Genomic DNA, 17,977 nt, shown 5'->3' on the forward strand with positions numbered 1-17,977 from the left:
TGAATTTGTGTTTTCTTAATAAGACCATCTGATTCCAAAGCTGCCTGCTGAGAGCTCTGGGGGCCAGGCTTCTTTCTTATTTTCTCTTCCTCCTCTCTTTATATTTTATAAAATACATAAGATTTCCAGAGGCAGGGGGGATGGCGTGGTAGAGAAGAAGGCTCACAAGCTTTGGAATTAAATGGACCTTGTTTCAAACCTCAGTTCTTCCACTCACTACCTGAGTAACCTGGGGTAAGTGACTTCTCCCTGAGTTTAAAATTTTCCCATTTGTAAAATAGGATGATAGTCTCTAACTTTTTGAGTTGTTGTGATAACTACATAAGGCAATGAAGCACTTATAACATGGTCTAGCCAATGATGACCATTCGATAGATGTTTAGCTATTACTTCTACTACTAACAGCAGCAACTATTAAGTGACCTATTATTATAAACCGGGAGGTGTAATAAGCATTTTACACATATCATTCCATTCAAATAACACATGAAAAGCAAATGGGGCAGTGACTGGCGTGAAGCAGGTGCTCAAGAAATGGTAATAATTACTCGTAATAGTGGCAGTGGTATTTCATTCTCATAACAAACGGGGGGATGTTGTTATTGTCGTTGGATAAATCAACTGTGCCACTAGGGAATCATATTCTACCAAAGGACCTCGATAAACACAGGCAATTACCATTCACATAAGGGCCATGACAGGGAGTACAGAGGAGGAACATTCGATCAAGCCTGGGGGGGCGGTCAGGGACAATTTCTTGGAGGTGAGCTAAGCTGAGATCTGGAGGAAGAGTAGAGCTAAGCCTGTGGAGACACTCCAGGCAGAGGGCTGGTCATTCATTCATCTGTCCATCCAATCACTCATTCATTCAACCAGTAGGTACTGAGCGCCATCTTTGTTCCTGGTGCTGTCCCAGGTGCTGATAGAATGAGGTGACCAGGACAGGCACTATCCCTGCCTTCTTGGAGCTGACGGTCTAGTAGTAGAGACAGACTATAAACCAGAAAGCAAGTAAAAATGAGATACTTTCAGATAGTGATAAGTACTGTGACAAAAATAGAGCTGGGGAATCTGGTCCTGACCAGGCACAAAGTGGGGCTACTTTAGGACAGTCCAGGAAGACCTCTACAGGGTGGCAAGGTTTGACTGAGGTCCAGGGGGAAGGGAGGAAGGGAGCCATGCAAAGATATGGGGAAGAACATCCCAGATGGACAGGACTATCTATACAAAGATTCCTAGGTAGGATAAGACTTGGTGTGTTCAATGAACAGCAAGAAGGATAATGGGGAGGAGTGTGTGGTGAGGAGGGGTGGGAAATGTTATAACATGAGGCTGGATTGGTGGGCCATGGTGGGAACTCTGGAATTTATCCTAAGTATGATGGGAGCATATCCTAAGGCGCAGGCTTGTGGCAAACTTTGGGGTTTGCAAAGTAGCAGAAGGAGTTTGGAGTGGCTGGGGTGAGACGAAGCTTACTGATTGGAGAAGGTAGAGAGGGAAGCCACATCATGATTTCTCCATCAGTGTAGCACCTCACACCTCAACTGTGCCTACAGGACGGGGTCCCTTACCCAGGAAGATTCACAAGAATTTCCTGATCACCCCTAATGTGCAGGCATTGTGCTAGGTGTTTCCATAACCATGTCTCATTGAACTCTCAGGAGAAACCTGGCAGGGAGGGGGTCATTATTCCCATTTTACAGATGACAAGACTGAGGCATGAGAAGGTAAAGCCACTTGCCTGGACCACACGGCTGGTTGGAGTAGAGCTGGACTATGAATCCAAGTCCTCCAATCCATTCTGCCACCTCCCACAATCCCCTTCACCTCCCTGTGAAGTTTTCGAGGAGGCAGAATTCTAGGAAATTCCTGAGGGTGAGACGGTAGGGTCTTCCGGATGCTCCTGAGCCAGGTGCAGGGTGGGACTGAAGCAGGGAAATGTGCTCCCCGGGATGAGTCCCCTCCATTAGTCCTGCTTCCTTCCGCAGTGGGAGAAGGGGTTTTTCATAGGTTGAATCACAGCAGAAGCGTGACACGTGGCAGGGAACACAAGGGCTAGGGAGGTTTTCCTTCTGTCCTGATTGGTCGTAGATCCTCCCAAACCATCTGTCCCAGATTCTGGAAACATCCATTCGTGTTAATCTCATGAACTGCAGGGGTTGTGGGGTCCTCCCCAGAATGCGGGTTAGATGGGCAGACATTGGCTGACTCTGGGAGGTAGTCATAGAGCCAGCATCCAGGCCAGACGGGTCTGATTTGAACTTACCACTTACCAGTTATGTGGCCCTGGAGAAGTGTCTTCCCTTCTTCAAGCCTGTTTCCACGTCTGTTAACTGGGCATAAGTTCATATTCCTTGTTTAAGTCCGTGGAGTGTAGTGAAAATCAAATGAGGTAATGCACTTAGGAAGAAAAGCCCTTTTTGACTGTGACAGGCTAAGAAAACGCAACGAAATATGCCCAGGGCCATGAGGTTCCCCAAGTGCCATCACTGAGAGATCCAGCAAAGTGAACTGAGAGGCAATGCAGTGGAGCAGAAGCTCTGCCACTAGCTAGCTGTGTAAACTTGGGCTCTTGGTGCCTCAGTTTCCTCACCTTTAAAATGGGAATAATAGCACCTATCACATAGAGTTGTGGTGATAATTCAACGCATGTCAAGTGCTTAGAAAAGTACTTAGCCCTTAGTAAGTGCTCAATAGATGCTAGGTGTTTTGATTTTCAAGTGTATGTAACAAGGGCTAAAAAAGGCTGCAGGGGAGGGTCAGACTTTGGACTCTGACAGATTCAGGGTTCAAATCTAAGCTTGGCTGTTTACAAGCTGTGTGACCTTGAGCAAGCTACTTAATGTCTCTGAGCTTCAGTTTTCTCCTCTGTGAAACCTCTTGCATGTATGATGACTGGTTCCTATTAAACACTGAACACTGGCAGCTGTTATTATATTATTATCATCATCCCCCTTCCCTTCTCCTCAGCCACCTTCCAAGCCCAGATGCTCACCCCTCTTACCTCGCTCCTCCTCCTTCTCCCGGATGACCCTCCCCTTGAGGGCCCGGCTCCAGGCTCCCCCGTAGTCCCCCAGCTTGGCTCTCTCATTCCCGTCCTTGCCCTTGAACCAGGGTCCATACCTGCGGGCGATGCTCGAGGTTTCACCTGTATCCCGGAAGGCTCTGCCCAGATTTAAGTCACCCAAAAAGGGCAGCTCAGCGCCCTCCGCTGGGGCCCCCGCAGCGGGGTTGGCCTGGTTCTGGGAGACAGCAGGCTGACCCACAAAACCAGAGTGAAGGAAGACGAGGCTCCCAGCTGTCAGGTAGAGCACCAGGAAGGTAAAGAAACGTACAGGTTTCCTGCGGAAGTACCGCTGGAATTTGAACCAGAGCTTGGCCATAGCGGGATCATTCCGGACTGGATCGTTTCGGCTCCGCTGGGGGCTGGGGGGTGTGATCCAGGGAGGGAACGGAGGCAGGGCTCTGCTTCTCAAGCTTCCCTTAGGGATGGAGCCCCTGGGGGTCTTCAGTCTTAATCCGTCTGCGAAGGTGACTGCCAAGATCAGAGTGGGAGGGCAAGTCCAATGCTTGGCTGAAGCCAAGAGAATAGAGGACAGAGTTCACCAGCCCTCCCGGAGTCAAGGTGAGCTTCTTTGGGCCATGAAAGGGGTTTTGAGGCTCGGGACACGCAGGAGTTGGTCCCATTTTCCTACATCTTGTTCTTTGCCTTAGAGTTCCCAAAGAACTTTGAAAATAGCAATCGGAGGAGGATTTTGTGAGGGTTCACCAGCAGCTGGAGTTTGCTTCTTGCCCTTTCTCAGTTGCTCAGGCCTATAGGGGCTGGATTATTTCACTGAGGGCCATGTCTGGCCTCTTCCCCAGCTGGGGACCAAGCTCAGCGTGTCCACCTGGCAGAAACAGAAGCTAGCGGGCTTTCATCCGGTTAAGCATTCCGGCTCAGGGCTGTCACCTGCAAAACAGCACAGGTACAGGCATAAGAGGTCTCCTCACAGAGGCCAGAACTCGAAGCGTTCTTGAACATTCTCAAGGGGGGATGCAGAGTCAGAGAGGGGAGGAAACCAGTGGCTCAAAGCACCCAGCAGTGCTGGGTAGAAGCGAATCCTACTGGGTCCTGGTTTGAGGGCAAGCTTTATCTTGGACAAGCACAGGTTCTTATGCCCCACACGTCTGCATATTTGTCAAATATACACTGATTCGTGGGTTACTTCCAGGCCAAAAAGTACTTCCTAGGTACTTGCTGAACTGTCTGCTGGACCTGGCTGGTACTGAGCCAGATCAAATTCATTCATTTTTTGTTTTCCAACAAATGTTTAGCGAGCACCTAGTGTGTAGCAGGCACTGTCCTAGGTGCTGGAAATAAAGCTGTAAACCAGAGAGACACAGTCCCATCCCTCACAGGGCTCACATGGTAATGGGAGAGATCAAATCCATAGCCCCTCTCTTCTATCCAAGGAAGAAAAGAATGAAGGAAAGCAGAATTATTTAGCAACATACGCATTCACTCAGTATTTATTGAGTGTCTCTGGTATGCCCTGCTTTGTGCCAAGCCTTCTATGTGTATTAATAATTCTTCCCCATGTTCCTGTGGGAAGTAACTATTTCCCATTTTACAGATGAGGAAACTGAGGACACACAACTGGTGAGTGGTGGCGGTGGGATTTGAACCCAGGATGGTCCAAACACAAAACCGCAGCTCTGAACCCCTGCCTTTTTGACGCTCTTTCTGCAAGTGATGGTCTGGGCATCACTTGGGAATCCAGAGACAGCCCCCGAAGCAGCAGCCCATCTCCACTGCCTCTCAATGACCAGCAGTGGCTCATCCTTTGAGGGTCCCTCAGAGTGTGGTCTGAGGAGCATCTGATTCAGAATCACTTGGCAGCCTGGTTAAACATGAAGTTTCCTGACCTCTCCAACCAGAATCTCTGGTTGAAGAGGACACCTACAGGTGTAACAAGGTGCCCTCAGGTGATGGTAATGAGCACAAAGGTTTGAGAACCACGGCTTTATGAGTAAACATTCAGAATCATCAGAGAGGAGGAAAATAGAATCTAAATTAGAAAATAGAAGACTCCACTTGGCCTATGTTGTTTCATTTTACCACCAGCAGGGGGCCTCATGACAATCTTGGCCAGTGCAAAGAATTCAGCTGTCAGCCAATGGGTGATTTGAATGGTAACAGCCCCTACCAATCCAGACAGCAGCATGGGAGTTTAACTGTGGTTCAAGGTAGAGTCCAGTGTCCCTCCATATGCCATCCTATTAATTCAGGAATTAAGTACTGAGCACCTACATGCACCAGCTACTGTTGCAGGCACTTGGAATAATTAAATGAACAAAACAGCCCCAAATCCATGCTCTTGCGGGGTCAAACTATCTGTTCACCCGTCCATCCATCCATCCATCATCCTTTAATCTATCCAGCAATCCACCTACCCATCCGTCAAGTCACAATCTATTCACCCATCCATCATCCATTCTTTAATCTATCCATCAATTCACCTACCCCTCCATCCATTCATCATTAATCTATTCATTAATCCATCCACCCATCCATCCATCGTCCATCCATCCATCTATCCATTCATCTGAACTGTAGCAGCCCATTCATCCATCCAACTCTCCACCCATCCATTCATCCACCCATTCTTCCATTCATTTAACAACATGTGTTGCTTGCCTACTGTATGTGTGCTTGGAATGCAGAAATAAATAATTCAGAGTTGCTGCTTTCAGAGAATTCAGAGTCTACTGAGGGAGCCAGCAATTTAAACAATCACTATACTAAATCACTATACTACATAGACAATGATAAATCCCATAGTAGATGTATATATGATATAGAGCAGCAATTAATATTAACAGCTAATGTTTACCAAGCACTTATTATGTGCCAGATACTGCTCTAAATGCTTACATACTCTGATTTAATTCTCATAACAATTCAATGAGGGAGATCTGTGTCTATTTTACAGAGGCGAGAAATGAGGCTCAGAATTATTAAGCAACTTGTCCAGGGCCGCACAGCTGTGAAGTTGCAGCTGGATTGTGAACCGAGGCCCATCTGATTTCACAGCTTGTATTCCTAACCACATGCCTATTCTGGACTTATATCCCTTTGAGAATATGGCGAAAACTATAGACATATGCCCAGAAAAGAGCCCTTGCACATAAGCTCCTAGATTTTGGCTTACAATGTCAAGGGGTTTCTGGACCCCGGGGTAAGAAGCCCTGGAATGCAGGAGCCCAGAGAAGTGAGGGTCTGTAGCTGCCCTGAAGGGCTTCTCCCAGGAGGGGTCTTTAAGCTGGCAGGCCTTGCAAGGGGAGTCAGCTTTCTGTGTGAAGGAACAGCAGAAGGACACCTTAGGGAGGAGGAACAGCACACACCGCCGGCGGGGCACTGGGGTGGAGGCAGCCAAGGAGCTTAGGGCATGGTGAGAATGCAGGGAAGCGCTGGGTGGGGTCAGACCATGGGGAGCCTTGAATGCCAAGCTCAGAAGTCTGGACTGTGCTCTAACTGAAGTTTCACCAGTCTCTTATCAGCTAGAAAGCCTCCAGGCAGAGAGTTGTGCCCCACGGCATTTCATGTAGATCACACACATGGCAGAGATTTCTGCAGCTGGGACAGGATGAAAAAAGGCCAGCAGCCCTCCAGGGAATGGGCAGGGGACACCAGCCCTTCCAGAGACAGGCAAGCAAGAGCATGGCCTCTGGAGGCAGACCGACCTGGGGTCAAACCCTGCCTCTTCCGCCCGCCACCTATGTGATTGGGGCAAGACACCTCTTCTCACTGACTGAGGCTCCTTTCCTGGGGAGTGGACAATAAGAAGCTTGACACCACCCCCGCCCCGCAAATATTGCTGGCAGGCTTGCATTAAAAATTGTAGGAAGACTGCCTGGCACATAGTAGGTGCTCAAGAAAAGCCTCCAGCCACTGCCCCTCTCGTGAGCACATGTGAGCTGCCATCAGAGCCACTTGCTACAGCAGCACATTTGCTGCGAGCATGAAGACAGCAAAGATTTCAGCTGTTCTGTTCCCTGCGGCTTTTTGTCTCTCCGAGGATATTTCTGGGTGTAGTTCTTTTTTGTTGTTCCCTTCTCATTCTTTTATATTTCAACACATCTTTCCTCTAAGTGGGTGCCAAATGGGTTTTAAGAGGATAATGAGCTCATTAGAAGCTGGCAGGGAACAGAAAGAGACTGAGGCAGCAGTGGTGGGAGGAGCGAGCGGGGGAAGGGGGGTTCTGACTTGAGTCACCCACACCATCCTGCCAGTGCCAGGAGGTGGGGGCGTCACCTGGACGGAGAACACCTTGGAATCTGAGCCCCATGTAAATGGGACCCGACCTGTGCTCTCACAGTGTCAGCCCCAGCCTCTGGCACACAGTAGGTCTCCAAGAAACACTAGTGCAGAAAATGAGTGAGAAGACTCAGAGGACTGACCTCTCCCTGGGGCTTAAACCTACACCAATGGGTCTGTGCCATGTGCCAAATGCCCTGCATGACAGCCTAAGGGAGCCATAAATTCAGGGCTCTGTGGAGGCAGCTCTGCGTGGTCCTGGGGTGCAGGGCCCCCCGCTGAGCCACAGTCCCACTTCCCCCAGGAAACCTTCTCTGTCTCTCATGCCCATCCATCATCCTTTCTCTCCTGTCTCTCCCTCTCTCTCTCTCCAAGTCTCTCTCAATCTCTCTTTGCCTCTGTCTGTCCAGACAGAACTGGGGAATGAAGCTGACTGCCATTGGTTGAAAACCTACCATAGGCTGACCACTGTGTTTAGAGGTTTTACAAACATCTTCTCACAAACTCCTCCCTCCTGGCAACCTGCAAGGCAGGTGTGATGTTACCCCGTACTCCACAGCTTGTGTCTGTCCAACCCTGGGCAGGGGACATGGCTTGGGCCTCTTGCAAGCCCCTTCACCTCTCAGTTTCTGTTTGTTCATTACATGCTGGAAGCCAGAATCACATTAACATCCTCTCCCATAACCTATGGGTGTGCGAGTCGGGAAGGTGTCTTCACCTCTCTGAGCTGCCGATTTCTCTCTGCAGAGTGGGTGGCCCATAGAATCTCCCTCCCGGGGTTTAGGGAGGACTTGAGGAGATAAGCCACAGGGGCGGAGTTGACGCTCGCTAAAAGCTGGCTGTCATCGCTTCATCTCTCTGTGTTTTACATGAAACCGCCCTCTGAGCCTCAGTTTCCCCATCTGTTGAAAGTGGTGGATGTCCCCTTCCCTGCCTCCAGGGTAGTGTGAGCTGCCACGAGGGTGAGGCTGAGAGGCCCCCTTTTGCGGGCATGACAGTCTTTGGTTACTGTAGCTCGTGTTTCCAGCCGGAGCCCTGGAGTGTCTAAACACAGCCTATTTTTAGCACCAGAATGAACCTCGGGTGCTGAGCTGCCAAGAGAATGATGGACAGGGCAGCGCTGCCCTGTGGGAAGGGAGACCAGGAGGTGCAGCCTGCCCCGTGGCTCCCTCCCTGGGAGGGGCCGTAGATTCTGGGGAGCAGGTAAGTCTGGCTAGAAGCCCAGGAGGCTGGGCAGGGGCCGGCTCTCCCTCCACAACGCCTTGAATTTGACTGGAGGGCATAAGCCCAGGCACCAGCTGACCCCCTGACCATCCAAACTTGCCAAGAAATAGCTGCTGAGAAACCAGGTTTGTGACAGTTCAGTTTCTTCAGTTTTTCTCCAAGAAACTGAGAGCCCAGGCCAAATAATAACAATATCAGAAATCACTGGTATTTGTTAAGCATTTACTATGTGCCAGGCACTGTGCTGAGTATCTTATTTCCATTGCACCACTTGATCCTCACTAGAACCCTTGGAGGTGGTTATTAACCTCACTTTCTCCATCCATAAAATGAGGGAAATAATAGTACTTATGTCATAGTGTTGTTGTGAGGACTAAATATTAAATTGAATTAATATGTACAAGTGTCACCCAAGTGTTACCTCTTATTATGATTTGTAGAGAATATATGTGGTTTTGCCTCCCAGTGCCCCTTTTTTCCTGGTATAAGGATCCCATTTTCCTTCACAGGGCTTCCTCATCATTAATGCTCAGCTCACATGGCTTGGGCAGAACGGAATCCCCTCCCTGGTTGCTGCAAACACTCGCATCCTTGTCTCCTGATACATGTGTACAAGAATTAATGTAGGGTGTGTGTATACCTAGGAGTGAAATTGCTGGGTCCTACTGTGAGAGCATCTTATGACTACCCCAAGAAATGCTGATTTGTTTTCTAAAGCGGCTGTAGTGACAACTCCCCCCAGTAGTATATGAGCACGCCTATGGCTACAAATCCCGTCCGCACTTAATGTTGTCACCCTTTTTCACTTCTGCCAGTCTGGTAGATCTGTAATAGATGCTGTATGTGCCCTACCTATAGAGTTGACTTCCAAATGCCATTTGGAAGCAGCCTCAATGAATGACTGATGGGAGTTGGTGTATAAATGCCCCAGCTCCCTCACCCCACTGATAGAGTAACTCTGAGGCTGTGTTTGCACAGGCTCCTTGAGTTTCCCCAGCCTCAGTCACCCTCAGTGGTAACTGAGTTGACAGCACCACACTGTATTTAGTGTTTTCCCTTCCCTGTCTTCCTTACCCACTCAGGGAAGGAAAGGGGTTAATGTGCTCTTCACCTAAATAAACTACTTACTAATGCAATCCATTACTTGGAATATATCTTGATTTATCCAATCTTTTCCTTTCATTAGATGTGTAAAATATTTCCAGTTTTCCTTCCTTGTAAATAAGTTGTGCTATGCAAAACCTCCCAAATGTAGATCTTTACCCAGATTCCTGGAAGGCAATATAGGACCTCTCATGAATGTGAAGTGTAGGCACGATTATACCCATCTTACAGATGAGGGAGCTAAGGCTCACAGAGATTAAGTTACTTGCCCACACATACAGATAGCAAGAAGTGGGGCATGAATTCAAGTGCAGAACTAAGTCTCAACGTCATGATGTAATGGCACTCATGGAGCAGACCACCAGGACAGCTAGCCCTTTCTCTTACACTCTGCATCTCTCAGTTGAATCCCAGCCTCAAAGGAAGGAAGCTTCCTGAGCTTGGAGACATCCCTCAAACACTTCTTCTCCAGGTAAATGAACCCCCCACTCCTTTAAATCAAAGTTCCTTCTCATCCTTCTTGCTCCTGGACCAGTCACTTGGCCAGTGAAAGAGGTAATGAAATAGTCTGAGAAATATCATTATAATTGTCAGTCTTGTGGCTTTCACTCACGGTCTTTAGGAATCCAGAATTTTATTACCCCAATTAACCCTGGGGAAGAATTTTGCACCCCTACCTGGTGTGTGAACCCCCTCCAGGACACATCCTCCCACTCATGGGTGCGCTGTAGTGTAATGAGCCCATTGTGCCCAGGATGGACATATTGTGTTCTTTTCTCCAGTTTTTGGCCACTCTGTGCGAAGCTGCAATGGGCACTTCTGTACATATAGACTTACTTCCTGCGTCAAAAAAAGGGGATTGCTTTCATCCAAGATTCCACATATTTGTGTGTGCACACAGGAGGAACCTTGCTCCGGGCTCCTGATCACAGGACGTGTTGCCTCCTGCATCCTCACCCATCTCCCAGGAAGAGTCTCCAGAACCCCTACGCTCCCTTCCCTTGGTTTCCAGGGCAGAGACTCACCCGCCACCGCCCAGCACTCACAGCTCACCATCCATGCCCATTTTCATCTGTCTTTCCCAAAACTCGAGAAAATAAATGAGAAGGCAAAGTGCCATTAGCTTAAAGTCCTTTAACATCCAGCCATCTGCCATGATGTAATTAAATTAAAAAATCAGAGGGAACATATGGTGCCCATTATAAATAAATATTAAAATTTTGTTTCCCTGGGTAATGACTCCAGTGCCTCTTGCTCCATGGGCAAACTTTATGGCCATCATCACTTGTTACAGGGAATCAGGCTGAGCCATAGGGAGAAACATGGAAAGAGGTCAGATCTAGTGTCAGACGTTTCTGGCTTGAACCTGCCTCAGCCACATGGTGGCTGTGTGATCTTCAGCAAGTGGCCTCTCTGAGACTCAGTTTCCTCACTTGTAAAACAGGACCAATCTACTCTGCCTCATTGGGAATGTACAAGGGTTAAATGAGCTAATGTGTTTAAAATACATAGCACCCTAATAGCATGTGCTAATATTTATTGAGCACCTACTATGTGACAGGCAGTGTTCTACATATTAGCTTGTTTAATCCTTAGAACAATCCTATACGAAAGGTCTCATTGGTTAGCCTCATTTTGCAGATGAGAAAACTGAGGTTCAGAGAGGTTAAGTCATCTGTGCAAGGTCACACAGCTAGGAATGCTGGAGCAGAGTTCAAACCCAGGCAATCTGGCTCCAGAACCTGCACTCTTAACCAAGGGGACTCAATAAGAGTTAGCTACAGTTAGTCCTCAAAGGTACACTACACAAAAACTAGACATCGTCTAACCAGATGATCCAGCAATCATGCTCCTTGGTATTTATCCAAAGGAGTCGAAAACTTATGCCCACACAGAAATCTGCACACAGCTGTTTATAGCAGCTTTACTCATAATTGACAAAACCTGCAAGCAACCAAGATGTCCTTCAGTAGGTGAATGGATAAACTGTGGTATATCCAGACAATGGAATATTATTCAGTTTTAGAAGGAAATGAGCTATCAAGCCATGAAAATACATGAAGGAAACTTCAATGCATATTCCTAAGTGAAAGAAGCCAATCTGAAGAGGCTACATGCTGTGTGATTCCAAATATATGACATTCTGGAAAAGGCAAAACTATGGAGACAGCAAAAAGATCAGTGGTTGCCGGGAGTTAGGAGGGGAGGGATGAATGGGTGGAGCACAGATGATTTTTAGGGTCGGGAAACTCTTCTAAATGATACTACAATGGTAGATACATATTATATATTTGTCAAAATCTATAGAATGTACACCACCAAGAATGAACCCTAATGTAAACTGTCAACTTTGTGTGATAATGATGTGTCAGTGTAGGTTCATCAATTGTAACAAATGTCCCCTCTGCTGGGGGACGCTCATAGCAGGGGAGGCTGTCTGTGGTGGGGGGCAGCAGGATTTGCGGGAAATTTCTGTACTTGCTGATCAGTTTTGCTGTGAATGTAAAACTGCTCTAAAAAGTAAAGTCAATTTTTAAAAAGGGGAGGCAATTATATACTTGAAAAGGCATGGACCCATTGGAGTAGATGTCAGTGAGCCATCTAAACTCTGAGCTGGGGAGAAGGGAAAGAGTTGCAGGAAGGAACAGGGGTGGGGCAGGGGATAAAGGTCATGGTAAAATGACAGTTCCCCTTGTCCAGAGGTTTGATGAAAGGGTCACCCAATCCACTGGTCTTCCCTGTCAGGCAGCTGGCAGCCCTTCTCTGAGCCCAGATCACTTTCCTCCCCAACAGGGACTTCTAAAGAAAGGCCCTAAATCCCTATCATTAAGCCATCTGGAGTCCTCCTTCTCCCCCAGGAGATGCTGTCTTGTGGGTCAGTTAGTGCACATTTGCATAGAGGTCCTTAATAGGCTGCTAATTGTCTGGGGGAGATAATGGATGACAATGCTGGTTCCGGGCAGAATGTTTACCCACAGGGGCAGACCTACAGGGGGTGGCAGAGAACAGAGAAGAAGGAAGGAGGGAGGGGAAGGAATGGGATGGAACGGAATGAACAGAGTGAATTATTACTGGCTCACATGCAGTAAGGAGTATGATTTTGTGAACCTTTTGCTTTAGTTGTGTGCGTGTATACTGGGTCCTAATGTAAAGTGCATTTCTCCCTGTAGGTCCATAAAAATCATTTGAGAGAGAATAGTAGGGAAGAGCTACTTTGGGTAGAGTGGTCACAGAAGGACCTACTGAGAAGAAGGCATTTGAGCCGAGACCTGAAAAGTGAGAGACAGCCATGGGAAGATCTGGGGCAAGACTCTTGCAGGCCGAGAAGACACAATGCAGACTGCGTGCGAGGTGGGAAAGGGCCCCAAACATCCCAGGAAGCTGAATCAGGGGCGGGGTCAGAGTGGAGAGAGTAGGGGCTGGGGAGCAGGACCCCATCCTGCAGGGGCCATGGATTCTGCTCAGGACTGTTTCTGAACTGCAGTGTGACCCACACCTGTTTCTTCTGGTATACAACGTGGAGGGTGGAGGAGGAGTCCCCTAAGGACCCTCCCTGCCCCAGTGGGCTACGGCCATGCCTCTGTGGCTCAGAGAGGCTGAAAGAGTTGCCCAGGGTCACACAGCCAGGCCAGGGCTGAGTTGGTTCCAGGCTTCTTCCCAGTGCCCATGCCTCTCCCTGACAGCCCCCATCACCTCCCACCCTACCACGATGGGTGACTTGCCGCTTGCAGGCTCCATGCTGGCCACGGAGGTTTAAGCTCTAATTTAGGAATAGTGACAGCTCTCATTAGCAACTCTTCCCAGAGAGGAATTTTCCACCAGGGGTTTCGCCAGCAAGAACCACTGTCCCCACCCTCCAATCAAGCAAGCCTAGTCTTTCTGTCTAAGCCAGTGTGTAGGTGTGTATGTGTGTGTATATGTGTGTTGGGGGAGGGGTCTCTGCCCATAGCCCACTTGTATGGGTTCAAGTTCTCTTCCAGCATGGAGCACCCAGTGCCCTTGGAGGGGTCACCGGCCCCCTGCAACTGACCCAGAGCAGGACTAACAGGTAGGCTCAGAGCCCATCAGAGCTGGAGGGAGGAGCCTTCACAATCCCCAGGCCAGCTTCTTTATAGACAGATGGGGAAACTGAGGCTTAAAGGGTAAGGTGGAGGGACTCCCCACAGACATCCAGTGACTCACCCAGACCCAGACCTTAAGCCTTGGCACCTTACCTGGGAAGGAAGGAAAGTGGATGAACCACTATTTATTGCACACCTACTATGTGCCAGGCCCTTCCATCTAAACTGTGTCATTGACTGTCCCCAGTGACCCTGCTCGGTAGGTTGGTTTTATTCTCACTGTACAGATGAGGCAGTCGAGGTAGGGAAGGTCAGCCAACTCACCAGAAGGCAGAGCTGGGGAGCGGCAGAGTGAGACTCTGACCCAGGCCTGTCCGACTCCAGGATGTTAATCATAACCTCCTGCAACAGTGCCCTCCTCTGACCTCTGCAGGGTGAGTGGTTTGATTCGGAAGCCCTCACATCCAGGGGCCTTTCTCCAGGGAGTCTGCTCGGTAAGCTGGCACCCTTCTTGGGGCTCCTCAGCTGGGAATGCGGGAAGTGAACCCCTTCTAGAAGGCACAGGGGTCCCCAGACCCCTGAGGTATCTTCACCATGTCCTTCCGTGGCCCAAGGAGTTCTGGCATCCAACAGAAAGATGTCCCATCCCACGCGGGCAACCACTGCCAGAAATTGACCAACATGGCAGCCTCTTGGCTCACCATCTGGACATCACGGAGGGGGCACACGACCACACAGGTGCATGTGTCACCCGAGACACGCATGTGTGAGCATGTGCATCCCCCACGTCCCTCACAGCACATATGCACACGTACCCATCCCTACTGGTCCATCCCCATGTATAGTACGTGGCAGGAATCCTTCAGCCCACTTCACAGATGAGACACAGAGGGTGCTCTGTGACTTGCCCAAGAAACATGTTTAGTGTTGCAGGGAAAACAAGAAGCTGAAGCTTCTCGCTTTGACCAAACATAGTTTCTTAGCTCCTGGGATTGTCAAAAGCATAAGCCAGCACATGTCTTCAAAAGTCTAGGCCAGGGCTTCCCTGGTGGCGCAGTGGTTGAGAATCTGCCTGCCAATGCAGGGGACACGGGTTCGAGCCCTGGTCTGGGAAGATCCCACATGCCGCGGAGCAACTAGGCCCGTGAGCCACAACTACTGAGCCTGCGCGTCTGGAGCCTGTGCTCCGCAACAAGAGAGGCCGCGATAGTGAGAGGCCCGCGCACCGCGATGAAGAGTGGCTCCCGCTTGCCGCAACTAGAGAAATCCCTCGCACAGAAACGAAGACCCAACACAGCCATAAATAAATAAATAAATAAATAAACTGTAAAATTTATTTAAAAAAAAAAAGTCTAGGCCAGAGTTCCTCAACCTCAACACGACTATTCTGAATATTGGATAATTCCTTGCTGGCAGGGGTGTGGGAGGCCATCCTGTATACTGTAGGATGTTAAAGCAGCATCCCTGGCCTCCATCCATTAGATGCCAGTGTTGTCCTCCCACAACTCCACCCCCCCCCCAGTTACGACAATGCAAAATGTCCCTAGACATTGTTCTAGATCTTGCTCTTGTGAATAAACAGAAGAGTGGACCAGAACACCACTCTGGGACCCATCTGACTCCAGCTTTTCAAAGTTGTAGTCTCCAATTCTAAAGCTCAATTCTAGATTTTATCCTCGTGCTCTTTCAAAAGATTCTGTTAGAAGTTTCCATACTAGGAGCCCCGACTTCCAGCATTCTATGCTGGGATTCCAGGGTCAGTTTCAACGTTGGCAGGTTCTCTGATTCTGAAATTGTGTTCTAAGCCCCTAAGATCCCATCTCCTCCCATGTCAAGGTTGAAACTCTCCCTGGGAAACAGCCATGCCTCGCTGCCTTCCAGCGACCAGGATGAAAGATGCGCCCATGAATTATATATTTCCTGTCATCTCTAAATTGCTCAGCAATTACAGAACACCAAGGGTCATGTGCTGGGAGCAAAAGCCTCCCCTTCAGCAGAGAAAAACAGCTGGATGGAAACTCACCAATGTACATAAAGATGTTACCTCTTGCAGGGTAGGTGTAGGAGTAGTTTTTTTTTTTTTTTTCACTTGGCTTATCTGCATTTTCTTTTTTCACAGTCGGCTGGGGTTTAGAGAAAGAGATAGAGAGTGCGTGTGCACTTTGATGTCCGTTAGACTTGGGCTGGAATTGGCTTCCTCACTTACTAGCACTGAGAACGTGAGGAAGCCACTTACCTTTTCTAAGCTGCAGGTTCCTCACTCATAAAATGGGATGAGGATGACAGTACCCACTGCATGGGTTGTTTAGAGGGTTAGTTCAAGTAACGCATGTAAAATGCTTAGCTCGGGGTCAGGCGCGCTTGACGATAATCACAATTATCGTTAACTTCATTTTTGAATCAACCCAGGCAGCTACAGCACGGCTGAAGGCACGTGGGTTCTGGAATATGTTAGTAGTTCAGCTCTGTCACTTTATAAGTCAAGACCTTGGGAGGGCACGTCCATTCTCTGAGCCTCCCTTTTCCTGAGGTGTGAAATGGGCAGGAACACGCCACTTCTCAAGGTCGCCCACAGGCATCTGGCGCCAGTCAGTGCCTGACTGCTTTTACCCCATTCCGGAGGGCTGGCGGGCACAGAGCCAGGCGGGGTGGGCCTGGGGCAGAAGTTGGAACTGGAGGAGGCACCTTATCTCTCAACTTATTTCTGATTCTTCTACAAGAGAGGCCTCCCCAGCCCCAACATTAATAGGTCGCTGCTGTCATGATGTCTTTAAATTTAGAATACCGCCCCCCACCACAAACACACATCCACCCACACACCCCCAGGAATATATCTGCCAGGGTGGGAGAGAGGAAGGTCTGTCTCATTACCGACCTTCCTCATTCCAGGAGGAAGAGGGAGGCGGGCGAGCTGGCTTGACGTTGGAGGCTTCAGCAGCCAGGGCCCTGGGGGGAGGGAAGCTCCCCTCTTCCCGGCCCAGAGTGCTGGACGGAAAGTCAGGGTGCTCGGAGGCTCAGTCCATGGGGCTCACCAGCAAGGCTAGTTCAGTGAAGGGGTGGACGAGGTGATCACTAAGGTCTGTGGGTTTGAATCTGGATACCCCTGCAGACAGGCTGGGCGTCCTGGGTGAGATGTGCAGCCTGTCCGAGCTGGGGTTTCCTCATCTATAAATGAAATTGTTGCAGGGTCATTTTCAAGGGCGTGTGACCTGTGTGGTCCCACAGGGCTCTGCACTTGGTTTTAATTGTCTTCTGTCACTGTCTTGAATTTCATAATAATTTTTGGACAAGGGGCATTTTCATTCTGTAGTGGGCCCTGCAAAGTAGGTAGCTGGTTTGGGGTAGTTGTGAAAGTGGAAGGAGGCTCGTGACTGAAATTCCTAGCCCCGTGCAGGGCACCGGGTGGAGATGCAAGCCTGGTCTCTCCCTTCCTTTCCTCTTCCTGCCCCATCTTTCAAGCTCATTCTATGACTGTGTGGCCCAGGGCAAGTGGATTACCCTCTCTGTGCCTTCAGTTTCTCCTTTGTAAAACACAAAAACAGGGGCTTCCCTGGTGGCGCAGTGGTTGAGAATCTGCCTGCCAATGCAGGGGACACGGGTTCGAGCCCTGGCTGGGAAGATCCCACATGCCGCGGAGCAACTAGGCCCGTGAGCCACAACTACTGAGCCTGCGCGTCTGGAGCCTGTGCTCCGCAACAAGAGAGGCCGCGATAGTGAGAAGCTTGCCACAACTAGAGAAAGCCCTTGCTCAAGAAACGAAGACCCAGCACAGCCATAAATAAATAAATAAAAATTAAAAAAAAAAAAAAGCTCAGGAGAAGGATGTACACATTGTGGATCAAGAAGAAAACTGAGCTTTAAGAAAAAAACAAAAACAAACAAAACAAACAAACAAATAAAAAAACCCCACAAAAACAAAAACTACCTTAAATTTTCTTCTGGTTTGTACTTATTGTTCCCTCTCCCCCTGGCAGTGCTAATTACAATTCACTCACTCACTCATTCATTCAACAAACATTCATTGAGTGCCGGCCATCTGCCAAGCCAAGGTTTGCTGCACGGGCCTGGCCTGAACCAGCAGATCCATCCATGGGGAGAGTTTATCCTGCACAAACTTCACAAATGCATCATCTCTGGGGGAAAATGTCTCTTTCCTCATCTCAAAAGAACTTTGTTCTGGTCCACAGGATCCCAGGATTCTCCCCACAACTCCAGTCTGGTGCATCTATACAAGGGAGTACTACTCAGCCATAAAAAGGGAAAAACTATTGATAGATATTTGCGACAG

The 17,977-nt window shown here is 48.9% G+C and overlaps 1 protein-coding gene across 4 annotated transcripts in view; it reads right to left on the reverse strand.

The window, feature by feature from the left end:
* Positions 1–17,977, reverse strand: part of WSCD2 (WSC domain containing 2) — a 103,107-nt gene that overhangs the window by 40,910 nt on the left and 44,220 nt on the right. For all 4 annotated transcript variants that reach the window (XM_036824046.1, XM_036824045.1, XM_036824044.1 and 1 more), the window contains exon 2: positions 3,005–3,952. In XM_036824046.1, the coding sequence (XP_036679941.1) occupies positions 3,005–3,383 (379 nt within the window). In that variant the 5' untranslated portion in view covers positions 3,384–3,952. The remainder of the gene's footprint in view (positions 1–3,004; positions 3,953–17,977) is intronic.

This window comes from Balaenoptera musculus, chromosome 14 (genome assembly GCF_009873245.2).
Source record: "Balaenoptera musculus isolate JJ_BM4_2016_0621 chromosome 14, mBalMus1.pri.v3, whole genome shotgun sequence".
Taxonomy (NCBI): domain Eukaryota; kingdom Metazoa; phylum Chordata; class Mammalia; order Artiodactyla; family Balaenopteridae; genus Balaenoptera; species Balaenoptera musculus.